This window comes from Pipra filicauda, unplaced genomic scaffold (assembly GCF_003945595.2).
Source record: "Pipra filicauda isolate LSUMZ 115617 unplaced genomic scaffold, ASM394559v2 scaffold87_size3191425_pilon, whole genome shotgun sequence".
Lineage (NCBI taxonomy): Eukaryota > Metazoa > Chordata > Aves > Passeriformes > Pipridae > Pipra > Pipra filicauda.
Genome location: NW_024105064.1, coordinates 673,981 through 695,173, shown reverse-complemented (window position 1 = coordinate 695,173; position 21,193 = coordinate 673,981). Strand labels below are relative to the sequence as shown.

Sequence of the window (21,193 nt, the reverse complement as noted above, 5' to 3'; positions counted from 1 at the left end):
CGTTTTAAAGCACAATATTAATATATATATATATATATAATATATATAAAAAATTATATAATATATAGATATATTGTTATATTTAATATATATTTATTAATATTATAATTAATGTATTAGATTGATCTATAATAGCATAAAAACTTGCTGTTGGGTCAGCCCTGGGCAGAGCCTCCTCCTCAGTGCTGCTCTCCAGGATTTCCACACAAAGGCCAAACAAAGCCAGAGGAATCCATTTGCCAGCTCAACCTTGATCTGCACTTAAGGCTCCATCTGCCAGGCACCAGCAGCTGTCCATGGGCAGAGCAGTGCAAGAGTAAATGGGAACTCAGGAAATGCATCTTGTCTTTTCATCCAGCCTGGTTTATGTTCTCTGTTTGTACCCCCAGCACACACAGAAAGCCAGTTTTATGCATTAAGGAGCTGGTGTGCTCTGCCTCACAGCCTTAATTACTTTCTGTGCTTAATATTATTCACTTATTCCCTTTAAAAACCACATTTCTCCAACTCTCCAACGCTGAGAATCAAAATTAATGATGAGCACTGTGATATCCCACAGCACAGGGCAGAACCAGCCCGAGTTTCAGCTGCAGACAAACAGGCTCTTCCTACACACAGACTTCAATCAAAAACCCTTCTGGGATGTTTTCACCCATTTTCTTAACCCTCCTGACATGATTTAGGACTCACCTACTAATCCAGGCCTCTACTTTAATTTTTTTTTTCCCCTTCTTTTAATTACCCGAGGAGGAAAATGGGTAAAGAACACATTTGTTTCCACTGAAACAAAAAAAGTCTTAATGTTTTCTTAAAAAAAAAAAAAAAAAAGATTGTTAGTTTTCCTCACCACTATTCACAGATGCAGAAGGGTTGAAAACAGTGGTGGGAGTGTGAAAAATAAGGGAGCTTTTCTAACCACATGAAGCAGCTCAGCTCCTGAGGTGACTCCTCTTCAGAGGAGCTGAAAGTCTGGCACTGAACTATTGCAATGATCTCCTGTCACAATGGTAACAGATTTTCAAAGGAAAAGGAAAATACAGGCTCTGCAGCACTTTGGAACACACTCAATCCAACTGTGGAGCTTCGGAGGGAACAGGAGAGCACACGTGGAAAATACACATCTCTGTGACAAACCTGACCCACCCAACAGGCACAAAAAACAAGGGGCTGGCCAAAGACCTCCTCAAATTCAAATGTACAGCTGACAAAAAATCATCTCTTTGCATTTCTTCCTTCTGCCCAAGCACCAAATTCAAATTTCAACTTCCCAGCAAACAATTAACTTTCCTCCTTCCGACTTCAGCAGCCTAAAATGCACTTGCCAGAATTTCAAGGCTTATAGAAAAAAATTCATGTTCATCTTACATATATTTTTATATTCTATTCTGGCATGGCCCCCTTTTGCAGCTGATAAAGCTGTCAGAATTAATAGAAGCATCCAGAAGAACGACAAACACATGGGCCAATGTCAAATACAAGCCAAGCACTGTCAGAGCACCAGTTTTTCTGTTTCATTCAGCCCAGATACCAACATACCAATTATCAACAAACAAACAGAGGGAGGAAGAACTTCGGTTTGGTTCTTGGTTTTGTATTTTTATAAAGTTCATGGATTAAAACAACCATTCCAGCAATTTCCTCAGCTACAACAATACAAAACATGGACGGAGTTTTAATAAAGGGAACGTTTACAATTAACTACACCAGCAAAAACTAAAGATTAAAATTTATATTGCTTGATAAGCAACCTGACAGGGGATTTTAAGGCAGCCAGAAGGAATCTCAGCCTGACTGGATCTTAGGCAAATATAACTGTGGTTCCACTGAGGCTGGGACTCCCCAGGACACCGACTGCAGCCCTGCAGGTTCACACACAACCTGACCCCCACCTTTGGCTGTTTGCTCACTGTGACAGAGCAAGAACCCAACTCCTGCAGGTCTCCCATCCCTGCAGACTCTTCCACAGCTGAGGAAGTGCTCCCTTGGAAAAATGGCCACTCTAAAACAGAACATATCCCAGAGAAAAGAGGGATTTCACACCAGTGTCTGACCTGCAGAGCCAGTCCTGACCTTCTCCCCTCCCTGCCCAGGGAACAGCTCAGGGGGTTGTGGTGCCTCCTGAGCCACACTCAGGGGCAGGAATCCAACAGAACTCTGAAGTGACATCGACCTCTAAACCCAGAGAAGTCAGTGCTCAGCTCAAGTTATATTTTCCAGTAGCAATATCTCACTTTCATCCCAGTGACAACAACTTCATACACCTCAGAAATAAAAAGGCAACTAAACCCAAAGGTCCAACAGCTGTCCCAAACAGCCTAAAAGAATGGAAGAATTTCTTTGCAGAGAGGGTGCTCAGCCATTGGAATGGGTTGCCCAGGGAAGTGGGGGATTCTCCATCCCTGGAGGTGTTTAAGGACAGACTGGATGTGGCATCAGTGCCATGGGCTGGGAACCACGGTGAGGTTGGATCAAGGGTTGGACTTGATGATCTCAGAGGTCCCTTCCAACCCAGCTGATTCCATGATTCTAAATGGCAAAGGAGCTCGTTCCTGTTTCTCAGATACAAGGCCACGTGTTCCAGGCCACACAGAAGGAGTGGGAGGTGTCTCTGCCCATGGCAGGGAGCTGGAATGGGATGATCTTTAAGGTCCCTTCCAACCCAAACCATCCTGTGATTCTGTCTGATGAAAAGCCTCTATTTGATCATTCTGCCTCTTTCCCTGCACTGTATCAAACTGCACTTCCCATATCTAACCCCCTGCACCCCTTCTTCCAGCTTCACACGGATCCTAAAACTCCAGGACAACGAGGCTCTCACACAAGCTGTCCCAAAGCAGTTTGCTGGAGCAGCAGAGTGGGGTGTGGGATCATTTCACCTTGGGTTACCTCCCGCTGATTCCTCTTGCTCAGGTGCTGTTTATGTAGCTACTGATGTCACTGGAGAAACAGATCCTCATAAATCCTTTTAATTCCTGCAGATCCTTTTAAATGTTTCTACGCAGGCGAAGCAAACAAATATTGTCCTCAGCTCCAGGGGACAGGAAGTCACCTGGTTTTTTCCTGAAGCTCCAAATCAGTTCAGACTTCCATCCAACCAAGTTTCTCCAGTCCAGCAACTCAAGGTGCCACCACAATGACACCACAGCAGTTTGCTCAGTGACAACACCCTCAGTTTTAAATTCTGTGACTTTAACATGAGAATATCCCTTCCTGAGGCGTTCAACAGGCTGAGGGTGAAAGGGGACAGGGACACACAGAGGTTCCTCCAAGTAAGAAAGGTTTTCAAGAGCTCAGAGAACAAGACAATCATTATCCACAGAACCAGCTACTATTCTGAGGCAGATATTTCTATTATGTACTTTTGCTGGCATCTTAATCCATTTACTCCATAATTTATTGGGCTACTGAAAAGGAAATCTCCATGTCCAATGACAGGCTGAAGACACAGGAGAAAAATACCTCCATCTGTCAGGTTCTTGGAAGATTTTAAGCTTGTTGTTGCCCTCATGAAGAGGGAGGGGAAAGATGCAAATATATGACCTCGTGCTAAGGAAGCCTAAAGCAAATCTGAACAGACCCCGTGCAACCAAAATTCATGTTCCAACAGGCATTTGGACAAAAGCAAGGTTACAACTGTGGGGGGGGGGGGGTAAAAATCAGGAAAACCCCCCAGATTAGATTGGGAAGGAAATGGGAGGGAGGCTGTGGAAGCTGAGGGGACAGATGGGGAACTGGGCCAACAAGCTTTTAGGAGAGGCCTGTGTGATTCCCAGCAAAGTAGAGAAGATTAATTGCATAGTGTTGTCTAAGCCCTACTCAGTTCTTTTTAATACCTTGTTTAAAGCTGTGCATGAATTCATTATATCCATGCAAATTAATAAGAGCAGTATTTATACAGTAACAATGTAGTGCCACCTTTCACTTGGAAAAATTCCAATTATCTTGATTATGTATTTATTTACAGTTTGTTTTCTATTGCTCCAATACAGCTGCTGAGCTCAGCATGGAAAAAAAAGCTGCATTAAGTGCTGGATTAAGTACTGTACAGCAACAGGGTAAACACAGAATGAGATTTTAAGCAAGGACTTCACAGGAGGAAAACGCAGACCTTTAACTTTCATCCATATCAGATAAGAGTATTTAAGGGACAGAATCAAATGACTGGAAAGGATTTCCTTTCCTTAAAGCCTAGGAGATGGAAGCTGAAGACAGCTATCCCTACTGCACACACCTTTAATTTTCATCTTTCTAATCCTTGCTCTGTCTCATTAATTTAAACTCTCTAATCTCTCTTAAAATTTATGTAATTTGCACCCTGAGCTACAAATACATCTTCCTGTGTGTAACAAGCTGTAAGAGCTCCTTCTGTAACACATGCTAAAACTGGTTTTTGGATAAATTAAGCACAGGAATGTGTATTCAAGATCTCATCCTGTTGAGAAATTACCTTTTAAATCGAATTTAAAAATCAGTATATTCAGTTAAGGTTCCAGCTAAGCTCATGTCCCTCCAGAACTGAGCTAATGTTTGTTCTCACCACCCTCAGCACTTTTCAAGACAAAGTTTTACAAAAGCACAAAGAGCAAACTGAGCAGAAAAGTTCCAGTGCTGGGGCACCTCTCTTATGCTAATTATTACTAATCATGTAACATTTAATAAGCAGATTCTTAAATTACAGAACAGTTACAAATACCCCATTATCACACAGACTGTGGCTTTCCCTGTTCTTTCACTGAATAACCTCCTCCACACCAGCTCCAGCCACCCCTCCATCCCACTACAACAGGGGAAAACTGAGATCACAAACTGGTTTCCCGTCTTCATTTCAAGCCCCAGCTCTTTCTGCAATAAAGCCAGTGTCTCACATTGTACTCCTGGGCCCACACAACAGCTGTTCTCCACAGATTCTGAATTATTTTTCATCCTCTGACACTGAAAATAAGATTGTCACCAGAGCCAGAGCTTCTGCAGCTCCCTGTTGCCACTGCTCGGGCGACAAATGTTCCCCAGGCGCGAGCCCTGAGCGAGGGACAAACAGCTCTGGAAGGGTTTGGAGTGATGGATGAAAGGAGTCCAAATTGAAGCTGAAGCATTTCAAGAGATAAGCTGCTCTGACTAATGCTGGGAGAGCTCAGTGAAAAACAGACTCTTGGACTTGCAGGGGGCAAGGAGGAGGGTGGAATTCAGCACCTCCCGCCCGGAGCAGTGGCTGGGCTGACCCGCACACCCTGGAGCACCCACAGCCTCTAAAACTGGGGGCAGCCCTTCAAACATTCCCATCTGCACTGATGCCTTAAGGTCCATCTAGTTTTTTGACTTTTCTAATTTTTCTAAGTTTCATAAGTAGTTATGTAGCAGAAGCAGATGTTAGAAGCAGCAGCATTTATTCCCTTACCCTTTGCACAGTAACTACAACCCTTTTACCCCCATTCCCCAAATCAATACCCCTGAATTCCATTAGAAATGTTTAGTCTCTCTTCAAGATAGGCCTCTTCTGTTTGAGGACATCTAACCCTGGCCTGAACTGCAAGAGTACAGTCAAGACCTGGGTAACCATGTGCCCCCTGTACCCCAAAGAAGATGAAGATGATGAAGAAAAGGGTCTCAAAGACCTCAGCCCCAATTCCCCAGGGGTGGGACTGGGGGTGGACCAGAGCAAAAGCCAGGGGGTGGAAAAACCTGGGATTGGACAGAGAATATTATAAATTATAACATCTGTAACAGAAGCATCTTGTAACCCTGTGCCTAGGCACAAATTAAATCCTTTCCTTATCTCACCCTCAAAACTAAGTTGTCTTGGGAGTTTTTTCTCCCTGAGTTTTCTTTCAGGCATCAGTACTCACACAGTGACATTTCTGTAGCTGAGCTATTACACAGCACCTCACAGAAAAATGAGGTTTGACCTCCTGAGTTTCCCAGGTTTTCAGTTTGGATCCATCTCTGTTTTGCTCACTGTGGCACACTGAGCATTTCACAGCAAAGGGATGTAAAACCACCAGGGCCCTTCAGCCCCCACTAAAGCCAAACACAGTTATTTATTGCTTGTGGGGGAACAAACAACTGCAATCAACACTTTTGAGATGCTGTGCAGGTGAACAGAGAAGTTTGTACTCAAAATGTGGGGAACACGCAGGGCTGAATAATCACATTTTCAAGTACAGGTTGAGGAAAATGTTAACTGGCAGCAGCCACAGGTTAGACCTTGAAACCTTACATGAGACCCTAAAAATGTGATGTTCAGAGGCACATCCAAGACATGCAGAGCACACCCCAAGCTCCTGGTTCTGTGCCCAAAACATCCCAGACACTTGCTGGTGCTGACACTGCTAAAGCTGCTGTGCACAGGCTGAGCTGTTAATGAGGGGGGTGAAATCAGTGGCACAACAGGGATGAGATCTGGAGTCACCTGATTTATATTTCACAGAAGACAGCAGAGGAGCTTTAGAAAACAATCACAGATCCACAGACAAACTTGCCAGAAAGGTTTGAAGATTTTGAAGATCATTCTACATCCCAGTCAAAACCTCCAGCTCAGATCAGTTTGTTCCCAAAGTGGGAGCAAAGCCTTTAGTGCATCACCCAATTTAGTTTCAAATCTCCCAGGGACAGAGATTCCACGGGACACACAGATAATTAAGGCAGCAGAAAGCAAAAAGGGTGGCTCTTTCCTGAAGGGGAGCTAAATCAGACATCACAAGATACACTGAAAAGCTTTTGCATGCACAGTCCCTTTGTCTCCTCGGAAAGGCTGCCTCCTGCCCCCAGGACAAGGATAATTTCAATTAGCAGGGAGCACACTGGGCTGGCTGCTGCAGCCAACTGGCAGCTCTGGAGCACAAGGACTTCCAAAGGGAAACCACCCAGGGAAGGGATTTCTTACCTCCAGGCCTGTACACCACGTCGTCCTCGGTGATGAAGGACGTGATCTCCCCGTTGTCGGTCCTCTCGTAGCGGGATTTCTTCTTGGGGGGTTTCTTTTTGCTCTTCTTGGTGGACTCCTCGGTGGTGGCACTGTTGTTGTCGTTGTCCTCATCCTCGCTGTGGTCGCTCTCCGCGTAATTCTTGGCGCCTCCTTCCAAGGTGCAGCTGCGCCGGGGCCGGGAGTTCTCGCTCTCCCTCGCCTTGTCCCTCTTGTCCCGCTCCTTGTCCCGGTCTCTGTCCCTGTCCTTCTCTTTGTCTTTGTCTTTCTCCTTGTCCGCTGTCATGATTCGCCACGTGCCTTCTTCTGTCCTCTCACGGCTGGGCCTCCGTGAAAGGTAGACAGTGAGCCTGGGCTTCAGTCTTCTGAATTTCTCACTCAAATCCAGGAAAAATTCGACCACTCCAACAACCCCAGCGTTTTAAAAAGGTTCTTGAAGGGGTGACGGGAAAGAAAGAAGGGAAAAGCCCATGTTAATATTCGAAATTCTCGCCATTTCTGCAAAAATAAAACTTCAAACCCCCGCGATCCCAAAGCAACTCGGTCAGAATTGTAAAATACAAAGCAGCTCTTGGAAGGCTTCACAGAAATAATCACTTCAGTGTCTGTAAAATGTTTGAAGCCGCCTCCCTCCTCAAAAAGATCCTCACAACTCCTTAAGAAAAAAAATTCTTCTGTTCGCTACGGACAGGCAATAACTTGTGGGATGGGAAGTGCTCACTGAGAACACACATCACTTTATACCTGCAGCTAACAGGGAGGAAAAGAAGCAATTCCATAAAAGATTTAGGAAGGGACAAGTGCAAGAAAGGAGGAGTCTCTGGCTCTCAAGTGGAAGCAAATGAAGGAGTTCAGCAAATGGCTGGATTGTTTTACATCCCCACAGCACTCACAACGGATGCCCTACAAAGCTGGGACAGAGTGAAGGATGCCATCTGCCACTTCCAGGGCAATCTGTTAGGAAGTCCTGCCCCTATCCTGCTTTTCCAAAAATAGAGCCAACCTGTAATCCACAGATTACAGGAATTAATTAATTGAAACCAAACCAAACCGCAGGAGTTACAAATGCACTAACAAAACCTGCCTTTCCTTTTCCAAAAATAAAAGCCAACCTGATCCACCAGGAATTAATTAATTGAAACCAAACCAAACCGCAGGAGTTACAAATGCACTAACAAAACCTGCCTTTCCATATATAAAAATAGGATCTTTCCTGAAAGGAGAGTGTTTCAAAAAGGAGGCATCCAACACACAAAGGTAAATTATCTTTTTTCCCCTGATTCACCAATTTACTCACATCTAACTCCTGACTTTTCAGGAAGCTGCTACTTGGTGCAATGAGAACTTCACCCACTGTGTAGAAAGCTGCAGCCTCAAAGGCTGGGGCCCTGAGAACATTCATTGTTCATGTGTTAAGCTTTTGAAACCACATTAGAGAAGGAAAAGGACTATTCTCATCTTTAAGAAGTCAGCTGAGCAGTCAGTGATCCCCTGCACTTGCCATTCCTTCAGCCTGACAGGAACCTCAGACCACAACATTCCCACCTCCAGCAATGGAAACAGCAAAAGAGAGAGACAAATTGCTTTTGCTGATGCAATTCAGGCTGTGCCTTGAATCTCTCAGGCATTTCCTGAATGAACAGCTCAGGTAGGAAATGATTCTGTTTTCTTTCCCTGTTATAGCAGCTGCCATCACTCTGATAACACACCGGGGGAATCCAATGAAACTCCAGTGGAGAAGAGCACAATGAACCTGTCAACTGCCAGAGAAGCTGCAGGTAATAGTGAGAGCAAAGCTCTACAGGGATTCAATAAGAAATGTCTTAAATTTCCAGAGGTTAGGGAATTCCCCAGCAGCAAACTTGGGGTTTTTTTTAACTCTCGCTGTTGATACAAAGATCACTCTGGTGAAAGGATCACACCCCTCTTGTGGCACAGCTGAGCCCAGCACAAGCACCTTTCTCTGGCAAGTGCAAAATGTGTCTCTTCAGCCTCTAAATAATTTCCAATTAAAAAAAAAAAATCATCCATCAGTCACCACAGTGTTGAATTATTGGGGATGGGTGGCACGTGAACAGAAAGAGCAGGTTTGAACCTGGACAGCTACAGGGCTTTTCCTTGAAGCCCCAAACTTAAGAAGGTGCCAACCACCCCACACAGCTCTAAACATAAAGGAAAAATGATTTTAAAGTCCCTGTCTGAAGGAAAAATAAACTGAAGTTAATTAATAACTGATAGATAATACACCCATATTAATTTTATCTGCATCTGAGGCATTCTGAGCTCCTCTTTGTAACCCACAACTCTCAAGGAAGCAGAGTTGTGCAAATAACCCTGGAAAAAGCAGCCAGGCTCTCAGGGCAGGCTGCTCCTGGCCAAGCTTTATTTGGAAAGCAAATTCCAAGTGAACCATTTTACACCAGTGGAGTCTGTTCAAGAGCCAACACCACATCAAACCCAGTGACCTCCCTGTGCCTGGGGGGTAAATCACTTCACAGGAGTCACCCCCCAAATGCAACTTCCCCCCCTTGCTCTGCTCTTCTGTCTCCATCGACCCTTTTTATGGGCAGAGGTAAAACCAATTGGCCAGGAGAGAGAAAAGCCCTGCACAGCCCCTGCCATGGAGCACAGGAGAAGCCTCCAAACATCCTCAGCTGATGGATTCCAGGTCTCCCCAGGAGCAAGGACCAACCCTGCAGGATTTAACCCCCCCCCACAGCTGCAGGTTTTAAGATTAAATCCAAACAAAGTACTTCAGTGTTTTTATTACAAGTCCAATTATTAATGGGGATTTTTTTCCTGGGTTTTTGTGTTTTGAAGGTTTTTTTGCACAGAGGAGGAACGCTGAATAATTAAACACCACGTTCGGAATGATTTCGTTTACTGGAGGGCTGGGCAATAATTAGTGTAGAGCACAGTCAGTCTGTTCAGCTGTGAAATTTCCAGCTAAAAAAACCCAGCCAAATGGCCACTCTCCTCCCAGCTCCCATTTCAGGAGATTCCAGAACAAGTCATTTCCATAGCCAATGTATTTCTGAACAGCAGAGGCAGCCTCTTCATCTTATCAGTCCCTACCTTGGGATGCAATCTCAGCACGAGCACTGTTCAACTTTCTCACATAAGTACATCCCATTTCCAAGACTATTTTACTCCAAATGCTCCATTTCAGAAGTTTTGCAGCATTCAACCAACATCATCGTGAAGCAACGACTACTTCTAAGAATAAAGCAATCCCATAACCCTAAATTCAGCTGCAACAGGACCAAGAAAAAACACGACAGAGAAAAGATAATGTTACACAAAGTCAACTGTTTAACAGCAATACAGGGCTGCCAGAGGAGTAAAGAAAAATTGTTTAATCAGCAGCCACCTAATGAAGATTAAGCCATTATTACCACAAAGAAGTATTTGATTAAGAAACTGTATTATTTAAGCAACGAGCCAAACGTGTTTTGAAGATTCCAAGATATATTTTGCTTTTATGGTGAGACACAACATTGTCCCCTGCTGCATCCCCGCTCTTTATTTACCACCACCAGAAACCAAAAGCAAAGAGCTGTTTATAGATAAAGGACACACCCAATCTCTGGAAGGATCCCTTCGAGCAGAAGAGCAGAAAGTTTCTTACACATCATCTAAACTTCAGTGCTGGGGTTTCATTTCACACGTTCTCACCTCGCCCACCAACCCCCCTGGAACAGGAGGATGTTACAGACTCTACATGTTGCTGAATCGCTCTGGACCAAAATGGAAATACTGTGAAAAAGTATCTGCTGGCTCAGCATCACTCCTCACTCCCAGATGTTGTGGTGGGTTCAGCACTTGTGGAATTCTGAATGAACGTGGAACCCGAGGAAACACCAGCACAAAACCCACAAAAATACTCTGAGCCTTCTTTTTTTGTTCTCTAAAGCAAACTGGGGTAATACAGCACACAGCAATCACACAGATGTTTAACTCTGGATTAGGACAGCAGAGGCAAATACACTGAAAATCCGGGTTTTGGCAAGCTCTGGGGTTTGAGTTTCCTGTAATTTTATTCACTGGCAGCCCCTCGTTCTCCCTGTACCAAACCACCACCAAAGCAGCTGCTTCTGTCATTAAACTACAGAAGAGAAATTCAGGTTAAGCACCACGGGCTGAAGGGCATTAACAGCCTTTGATACCGGTTTACTGCTCCCTCCGTAGGGAATTCAGCTGGGAAAGAAGTCATTTGAGCTAAAAGGGGAACAATCACTTTACAATAGCTGAGCCTGGCATGCAAAGGAGGGGGAGAACAGCCCCTGTCCATTATTTGCTCGATGCAAGTTGAAAAACCTGAGGAAAAATGTTAACTCTGCTGCAATCACACTCTGAGACTTCGTTGTTGTTGTTATTATTTTTTAACCAGAGCCTCAGGATATGTCCACTTCTCCCAGTAAGTTTATTACATCCACTGTGGGAGAGCTTCCTTTGCCTCCACCCTGTGTGCCACCAGACTTGAAAGGTCTTTTTTATCTGAAATTGTTCAGAGATCAAACATGAGCCAACAACACGTTTGCAGAGTTACTCACTGAAGTTTTCTGTTCTCTGCTTAGTAGCACAAAAATGCAGATACCGATGACCTCACGACACATTCAAGTGTGCTGATTCCTGTTAAAAGGCTCAGTGAGGAAGGAACAGAGCAAACTGGGACCAGGAACCTTGGGTTTGAGTCTGGGGCAGGCAGGATGGAGTTGGCTCTGAGTGTCTCAGGAGAAGTCTGGAAGCAGGTGCTTCACCAGGTCAGAATTGGCCCCTGCAGTGCTCTGTGACTTCCCAGGACGTGCCAAGCACGCTGAGTGCTTGCAAACACTCCTTTTGTACAGAAAAGGTGTTTAACACTGCACAGCAGCCTCTCAGAACAGTTAAGGTGGAACCAACTGCAGACAAGTCCCAAGGATCCCTCCCCTGCCCACAGCAGTCCTGGAAGAAAACTTCAGCGCCAATGAAGTGGAAAGCAAAGCCCTGCCGGGTCCCTGCATTCCTGACACGGCCTCTGCAGCCTTCACCTCTCTGACAGCCAACTCCAGAGCAGCATCACTCCAAAAATAGCACACAGAGCTCCCAGCCACCCCTCAGGGCACAGGATACACCTGCACTTTCAACTAGTCCTTCTCTAGTCGAGCCCAAAAGCATCCAGGTGTCAGGCTGGACTCTCACTGAACCTCAGTTCCACTCCCAAAGACAGAGAACAAGAGATGTCATAAGGAATATTATTAGACCTGCCTCTGCATTTTCAAGTGGAACCTAAAAGATGGTCTTGCCAAAGTATCTCTGGAGAAAACAAGCAGGCACAATTTAACCTTTAACTCAATTTAAAAATCTGAAGTTCATAATCCCTATTTTCAACTTATTACCCCATATTCACTTGGCTCGGGGGGGAGGTGTTTCCCCAGCATTTTAAATCTAGTTCAAATTAGAAGTTTCAGCATTTGTTCAGCCACGAATTCCCATCCTCCCAGCCCAGCCCAGAGAGCAGGGCAGTGCTGCTCCCACGAGCAGTGAGTTCCAGAGGGATCTGGGAGCTCTGGGATGGCCAAAGTGCAGTGACCTGTCCCACACAGCCCTGCAGGGATTTCAGCTGGGCACCTGGAGACCTTTATCAGAGCAAAAGGCACATATACCACCTCTTCCCACGTTAAGTACTTAAACCTCTTAACTAGAATTAAAGAGTCAGGTTTTAAAGATAATGTGAAAGCAAGTCCACCAGAAATGCTATGAGACCGTAACAGGAAGGCATCAGAGGGGAACTAAAAATATGGAGAAGAGCTCCTTTTTCTTATTTAAGCCAGACAGATAAATCTTTTAACAAGATTTGTTTGGTCATGTGTTACCAGCCTTAATAAACACAACAGGACCATTCTTCTGTAAGCTTTTAGTCTCATATTGCCAGATAAAAAGGCACTGTTTCCAGCAAATGCCAGATTAGAGGAAGTATGTGCTGCCACTGCTGGAGTTCCTGCCACGGAGTTTTTTCTAATTTAGATGTCAAGGGAGAATTTTAACTCTGTTTCAGTGCAAGGGATTAAGTTTTTACAAAAGAAACAAAAAAGGAAACAGCCCATAAAGGTTCCCCCTCTAAACTCATAAGGTTTGAAGAACTGCTTCAAAAAAACCTTCGAGGTCATTTGTGAAAAATAACCCTGATAATCAGTGTAAGGGAGAAGAAATCTCAGCTGCCACAGACAGAATGAAGAGTTAAACTCCAGGTATCCAAGTGGAGCACTAGACTGGGGTTCAGATCCTCCCAGCCTGCTCCAAGCACCCAAGAGAGGAGTTTCCACACAGCTCCCACTTCCCAAGATCCCACATCCACCCTAAAGCTCATTAAATGCAGGGGAGCCACACACACCTTTAACCTTTAGGTTTCAGCAAAGACTAAGAACATCTGTTATCAGCTTTCTCCCACATTCTTTCCTTATCATCCATTTGCCACTGAAAATATGAGTTGCAGATATTCAGAGGGATCAAGTACTTTAAGAGTTCATGCAGGATATTCCTGGGAATACTCCCCACCCCACGGTTCATCCATCATCTCAACTGGAGAGCTTGGCTCAGCACAACACACAAACAGGCTGCAAACTGAGGGCACAGGCACTGGGAAGCCACAGAGGAGGAAAAGGGGGAAAGGGAAAGCAAAAGGGGGAAAGGGAAAGCAAAAGGGGGAAAGGGAAAGCAAAAGGAAAAAAGGAAAGCAAAAGGAAAAAAGGAAAGCAAAAGGAAAAAAGGAAAGCAAAAGGAAAAAAGGAAAGCAAAAGGAAAAAAGGAAAGCAAAAGGAAAAAAGGAAAGCAAAAGGAAAAAAGGAAAGCAAAAGGAAAAAAGGAAAGCAAAAGGAAAAAAGGAAAGCAAAAGGAAAAAAGGAAAGCAAAAGGAAAAAAGGAAAGCAAAAGGAAAAAAGGAAAGCAAAAGAAAAAGGGAAAGCAAAAAAAAGGAAAGCAAAAGAAAAAGGGAAAGCAAAAGGAAAAAAGGAAAGCAAAAGGAAAAAAGGAAAGCAAAAGAAAAAGGGAAAGCAAAAGGAAAAAAGGAAAGCAAAAGGAAAAAAGGAAAGCAAAAGGAAAAAAGGAAAGCAAAAGAAAGAAAAGATCCAGTCAGAGCTTTTTATCATTACTCTAGGACAGTATTTCACTGCTTGGAGTGAGATTTTGCTGAAGGTACTCACCCCAACTTCCATACTCCAGATCCTGCTGCATTTACCTGCAGTATTTTCCACCCAACTCCCACACACAGAGCCAGAACACGGAGCTCTCCCCGTCAGGAGTACAAACCACACACCAGCTTCTTCCCTGGGATATTAATGCTTCGTTCAGCACAAACATTAATTTTCCTGCCCTGTTCTCGGGCACCTCCTGGGAGTGAGGACTGGAACAATCCTGCTGGGGCAGTGGGTGTTGAAGGGTCCTGCTGCCTGTCCTTGAATGCTCAGAGGCCAAGTGTGTGACCCTTCTGGAGGCAAGTTTGCTGAAAGTCTTAAAAAGCTCTCAGGAGCCTCTCCAATGATTTATGTGCCTCTTATCAGTTGTCTCCCTTATCTCCTTCCCTGTGAGTTTGTAACACAAACACCCGCTGGAACACTGTGGGCAGGAATGGTCACCGAGTTACACATTTACAGCCCTTGGAAGCCCTCGAAGAACAGGCAATTAAAAGTGTGTTTGTTCATCAGAACTGCTCAGTGCCAATCACCCCCCACGGCTCCAGGGTGGAGACAAAGCACCCACTTCATCAGCATCTCCCAGCCCCGAGGTGACCCTCCGATCCAGGCACACAATTCCAGGTGTTCCCCACCATGCCCTGAGCAAAGCAAACGGGGAGAGCTCACATTTCTGAGGGGAGAGCTCACATTTCTGAGGGGAAATCTCACATTTCTGAGCCGGGTCTCGCACCAGCCACGCTGGCAGCTGCCAGGTCTGAAATCCCAGTTTATGGTGCTGCCCTCCCAGTGAACATTCCACCCTCCCACTGAGACCCCCCGACCTGGGATGTCACGGCATCATCCCCAAATCCAGGTCGAGGGGCTGTTTGACAGACGAGCTATGCAGGGTGACAGCTCAGATAAGATCCCAAATCCCTCTCTTCAACACGGTGTTGATGCCACAGAACTTGGGGGAAAGCAGCAAAGCCAGATTTCCCAAGGCAAAAATATTTCTGCACTTGTCACCAGGATGTTTTGCATGGCTTCAGAGTCAAGTTTTCAGGAGGAAATTGCCAGGTTTATGGGGCAATCGTGAGGATTTTTAAGGAGTGGAGTGGGAAGGATCTAAGACAGCAAAGTAACATTTCCCTTTGTGTTATTCTAAATTGGCACAGCACAAGTAGAACAACTTTTACTTGCAAGAGCTCCTAAATTCAGGAAGGACTAAGAACAACACTTAAGACAGTCAGCTTTGGCCACAGGGAACTGATATCTGGAGGGAGCAGATCAGCTCTGCCTCCTCCAAAAACGGGTGGGCGATTTATGGACCACGCTCCCAACAGTGACCCGAGAGCAGCTCTCTGAGAACAGCTGCTCTCACACAGCTTTACACACAGGCTGCCAGAAAAGTAATGTCGTTCCAAATAAGCCACAGTTTCTCCTCACACCAGTTCAAGAGCAGCAACATAAGATCAGTACAGTCTTAGAAAGTTTCTGGGCTCCCAAATTTAGTGGATAAACGAGTTATGCTTTCTGTTCTCTCAGTGTGTGGTGAGGGCTGCAGCAAACAGCAGGACACTGGGGCTGTCTGCACACTGGTCACCAGCCCTGTGACACCCCAACCACTGCAGGAGCCTCTCCCAAATCCCTTCTCACCTCCATCACACACCCCGAGGACCTTCAGGGCCGAGTGGTTCAGTGGTGACCCCAAAAGCACAGAGCAACCAAGGTACAGAGCTGTGAGCAGAGCACAGAAATTCCCAGCCCTGCCCAGGGCATTGATCCACCCTATTAAAGTGGGAGTTCTTTATTAGAACTCCTCTTGTCGTTCAAAAAGGTGCTTTAATGGCCTCTGTAGTCATAACACACACGGGAACAAACAACAATCCACAGGCAGTAAATATGAAGCCGTGTATTTACTGCTGCTTCTCTCAAGTCAGCCAGGCTAATGTCAATGATTACCACAAAATAGGTCTGAGTAATGCAAAGCAGTCATCCCATAGCACCATTAAAAAGCAGAGCTTTAAAAAATGACCATATAATGCAAGATAACTCCCTCCTGTTAAAGGCTGTTAGGGGAGAACAGGCCCACGGGACCTGCAGGAGCTGCTTCTGTAACAAGAACTGTTATCTGGGGAACTTGGAGTCATTTGGAGCCAAGGAAACATCTGCATTATGAGGTTGCTTAACAACATTTAAAACAGGAAAAAACCCCTCGTTGTTATATACAGCAGATTATTTTGAACAGTTTCTATCACGGGATCACAGAATATCCTGAGCTGGAAGGGACCCAGAAGGATCACTGACGTCCAACTCCTGGCCCTGCACAGGACACCCCAACAATCCCACCTTGTGCTGGGTTTTATCAGGCACAATCACTCTGCTTTCCTCCCAGCCACCACACCTGCACAACTGGATTGGCAGGATAACCATTCAGCCAGCAAAATGCAGATAAAGAGACAAAAAGTGAGATTAGGGTGGAGAACCTAAACCAGAGGCAGTGGAGCCATTCCACCATCCCACCACAGATCAGCCACGGGACCACCCATACCCCAACAAATAAATCGCATTTTCACCTGATGAATCATCAAGTATTGTAAAAAAAAAAACCCTCATTTGTTGACAGAGGTTTCAGAAAAAAAAGACAACAGATTTTGAGAAGTGAAAAGGGTTGAAAGCATGCATATGGATCTCTTGACAGGCAAGTCTGTGGCAAATAAAAAGAGAAATCTGTAGTATGTTTACTAAAATATGTAAAATCTAAACATTGCCAAGTGCTGTAAATTCAGATCTGGGGAAAACCAACAAAGAAATCAAAGCATAAAGAGAAATTGCTGGTACACAATAACAACCAAGATAAGGGTCAATGAAACAGAATTGTGTCCCTTTTACAACAGCCCTGGTTTTACAGGATGTTTATCAATTTTACCAATAAAACATATCCCTACACCTGCCTCTAAGTCACTTATTTTAAGACAGAAATGAGTTTTGTATAATACTGAAAACCTCCATTTGTGTGTGTTTATTAGAACGAGCCCGTTGCTGCCTCGCAGGCAACTCCAAGTGCAACTACACCCAAAACTCTGCCCACACCTCATTTCAGCTTCCAATTCTAAATTTTATTTTGGCACCTCCATCTCTGCCACATGGCCACAAATATCCCCCAAACTGTCACTCCCTGGGTGGATTTAGCTGTGCTTTTCTCCACTGGATATTCCATTTCTCAGTGGCTCAGCTGTCCCCCTGCAAACCTTTCATCTTCCAGAAAAGCTTCCAACTGGAGTTATTTAAATCACCCAAACCAAAACTAGATGGGGGTTATTTTTGGGAGCAGCAAAGGCAAAAACCTCTGGTCTTCAGCCACATTAAGTGTTTTATTTAAACTCCAGACAACTGCCTGTGGATCTGAGCTCCTCAAAATGGAAGAGTAAGTGCAGGGTGGGCTCCCAGGATGAGCCCTGACCAGACATTCAGGGCTGTAATTAAAGCAATTCCTCTCCAAAGAAAGCAGCATCCTGAGATTTAGAGACTATCTGCAAGACTAACTAAAGCTGCAGCACTTAAGTGCTCCATAAAATTCCACAAGAGTAGAAACAAAGAAATTCTCCTCTTTTGGTCAGAGGGGAGAAGGTACAATGTGATCAGAATAAACAGATTTTTTTCTCATCCGCTGTTTTAAAACACTTTCTGTACAAGCAGAGACAGATGATAAAACAGGGGATAAAGACAAGATAAGAGACACTTAACAGTGCTAAAAGAAATTACTTGAGAAGAACTGTAGCTTGAAAGTAAAAAAAAAAAGACAACTTCTCCTTTTTCTCCTGGACTCTTTTTTGGAAAAAAGGAGGGACTTAACCTAATGTAATATATTGTTTTACTGTAAAAAAAAATTTGTTTTATATATGTATATATATATATATATGTAAATAAACTTGTAATATTTCCCTTCCCCTAATACCAAGTGTCTGAAAACTTCTTCCCTTTCACATTAGAACAAGTTGTAAGGACCCCTTTAAACTGGCCTTTGGAAACCCCTGTGTTTTTCAACCCACCACCCTGTCTAGAGAAACTGCCTTGAATTTCAGGCCCGGGTCTCATTTTCTCTGAGGAGCAGCTTATTTCAGTTAATGACAGAGCAGACGTCAGAATTTCCTTCCCCCCCAGGCCTCCCTTCCCAGTCGGGCAGGGCTGTTGTAATCAGGAGATTAACTGTGCTTATTCATGTGTGAAATGCAGGCTTGAGCCCTGTCTCGTATTATAGACTGTCTGCAGCAAATGGTCAGCATATTCCTCATCATTTCATAACACTTAACAACTGAAATGGGTTCAATTACATCTCACTTCCTTTACTGCACTTAGAGAAAACAGCAATAAATACTTAGTATTTAAAGTGGTAAAACCCTACTAGTGCAAGGATGACCTTTGATCTTGACAGTGCTACACGAGGCAGCAGGAATATTATCTGGAAAGCAAACAAAATCCTGCGTGCAGGGCAAAGGATGAAAGCACAGAGCCGTGAGACAGAGGTGTGCTGCTCAAAAAGGAGTTTGCAGCCAACCTCCAACAGCTCATTATCCCTCGGTGCTCTGGCTAAAGATCCCCAAACACGTGCTAAAAGGTCTTTGCAAAGAGGGGTCTGTGTTTCAAGGGATCTCATGATCTCCTGCCTGACCTCAAGTGATGGAAACCAAAGCTGTCAATGCTGGCAGTTGCCTTCTAACATCTTTTCATCCCAAAAATACAGCCAGGTGTCCTTTACACCTCCCTGAAGGCATCACAGTTGCCCGAGGTGAACTTCCCACAGGATCCTACACCACTTTCCTGGTTGGTTTTGTACTGCACACCAACACCAACCTCTCTCAGCTGCCCGGTGACTCCTCACTGCCCAAACTTCCACATCTTTTCCTCCCCTCAGGTCTGGTTCACTCCTCTGAACGTCAGAGAAGTTACTCTCAAAAAAAAAACCCCCAAAACCCAAACCAGTGCATAGTTTCAAAGATAACTGAAAAATTCCCCTCCTTTGCAGCCGGGTTACTGCTCCTGGGCAACAACCAGTTGAATTCCCGAGGAGATTTGAAGCCCTGGTTTTAAAAGAAGGACCAGCTCGCAGGTCTCACAGTTTCAACCCTACAGATTGGGTTTTAAACAGCTCTCAGCCCCAAGAATGACCCCACAGCACTCAGCTGCTAATGAACCCGAGGGAAAGGACCTCCCAGCACCTTCCATGAGGAGAGGAAAATATTAAGGATCAGAGTGATTGATCTGAGCCGGATCCACAGCGAGGGGAAATGTTTTAACGCTGCAGGAAATAACTTCTGGTGTTGGTCACACTGCAGAGATGAACAGAACTCCCACTTCCAGGGCTCTCAGCAGATGCTCTGAACTCCTGGCTGACCAGAGCAGTGGGATCTGATGGAACAGGGGGAGGCACCACCACATCCTTAGGGCTGATCTTTGTTAAGCTGCTGAGAACAAGGCTGCAGAGTAAGACCATAAGCCATCAAGCATCAAATAAGCAATGCAAACAACCATCCAGCTCCACGTGAAGTGGAGTGGCCTTTAAAAAAAATAAAATAAAAGCAATAAAATTTTTATTTTAAAAAATAAAATTTTTAATAATTTTTAAAAAATAAAATAAAATTTTTATTTGAAAATTTTATTTTTTAATAAAAATTTTATTGCTTTTATTTTAAAAATTATTTTTAAAAATTTTAATTAAAATCTTATTGCTTTTTTAAAAAATTATTTCAAAAAATTAAAATAAAAGCAATAAAAATTTTATTAAAAATAAAATTTTTAATAATTTTTTAAAATAAAATAAAATTTTTATTTGAAAATTTTATTTTTTTAATAAAAATCTTACTGTTTTTATTTTAAAAATTATTTTAAAAATTTTTCATAAAAATCTTATTGCTTTTATTTTGAAAAAATTTTAAAATTTTTATTTTTAATAAAAAATTTTATTGCTTTTTTAAAAATTATTTTAAAAATTTTATTTTTTAATAAAAATTTTATTGCTTTTATTTTAAAAATTATTTTAAAATTTTTTCATAAAAATCTTATTGCTTTTATTTTGAAAAAATTTAAATTTTTTTATTTTTTTAATAAAAATTTTATTGCTTTTATTTTTTGAAAAATTTTTTAGTGGCCTCGTTCACACCTGTGACACCGTCACGTCCCCTCACGTGCCACCAGCAAAACCAGGAGGTGGCACAGGGACAGTGGCAGCAGTTTGATGGCTTTGGGCCTTGCTCGTCCTTTGTGTGCTGACTGACACATTCTCACAGAAATAAGAGACCTGAAACACTTGTGGACAAAAATGAGCACATGGGAAAGAAAAAAAAGAAAAGAAAAAGAAGAAGTAAAACCTCCTTAGCTTTCATAATGACATGCTAATACTCCATGACATGCAAATTAAGGTCACACAAGCCACATATCCTACTGAAAATACCTTCCAAATGGAGGTTCTTTTCCCTAAATGAAGCACTATGAGGTTCCTAACTCTGTTTTCAAGGCGAAGGTTTAAGGTTAGACACCAGTAGAAGCTCTGAAACAACATTAAATATTTAATAAAGCTACTTGGAGTCTGTAGTGAACAAGACACAGAATCACAGAATCAGCTGGGTTGGAAGGGACCTCCAAGATCATCGAGTCCAACCCTTGATCCAACCCTGCTGTGGTTCCCAGCCCATGGCACTGATGCCACATCCAGTCTGTCCTTAAACACCTCCAGGGATGGAGAATCCACCCCTTCCCTGGGCAGCCCATTCCAATGGCTGAGCACCCTCTCTGCAAAGAATTTCTTCCTGATGTCCAACCTAAACCTCCCCTGGCACAGCTGCAGACCCAGCCCTCTTGTCTTGCTGATGGGAAAAGAGACCAACCCCCCCCGGCTCCCCCCTCCTGTCAGGGAGTTGCAGAGAGTGAGGAGGTCTCCCCTGACCCTCCTCTTCTCCAGGCTGAGCCCCCCCAGCTCCCTCAGCCTCTCCTCACAGCACTTGTGCTCCAGTCCCTTCCCCAGCCTCGTTGCTCTCCTCTGGCCCTGCTCCAGCCCCTCCATGTCCTTCCTGAGCTGAGGGCCCAGAACTGGACACAGCACTCCAGGGGTGGCCTCCCCAGCGCT

The 21,193-nt window shown here is 44.1% G+C and overlaps 1 protein-coding gene across 5 annotated transcripts in view; it reads right to left on the bottom strand.

The window, feature by feature from the left end:
* RERE (arginine-glutamic acid dipeptide repeats) overlaps positions 1–21,193 on the bottom strand; it is a 204,028-nt gene that overhangs the window by 131,887 nt on the left and 50,948 nt on the right. For all 5 annotated transcript variants that reach the window (XM_027728783.2, XM_039390836.1, XM_039390837.1 and 2 more), the window contains exon 2: positions 6,881–7,351. In XM_027728783.2, coding sequence (XP_027584584.1) covers positions 6,881–7,205 — 325 coding nt within the window. In that variant the 5' untranslated portion in view covers positions 7,206–7,351. The remainder of the gene's footprint in view (positions 1–6,880; positions 7,352–21,193) is intronic.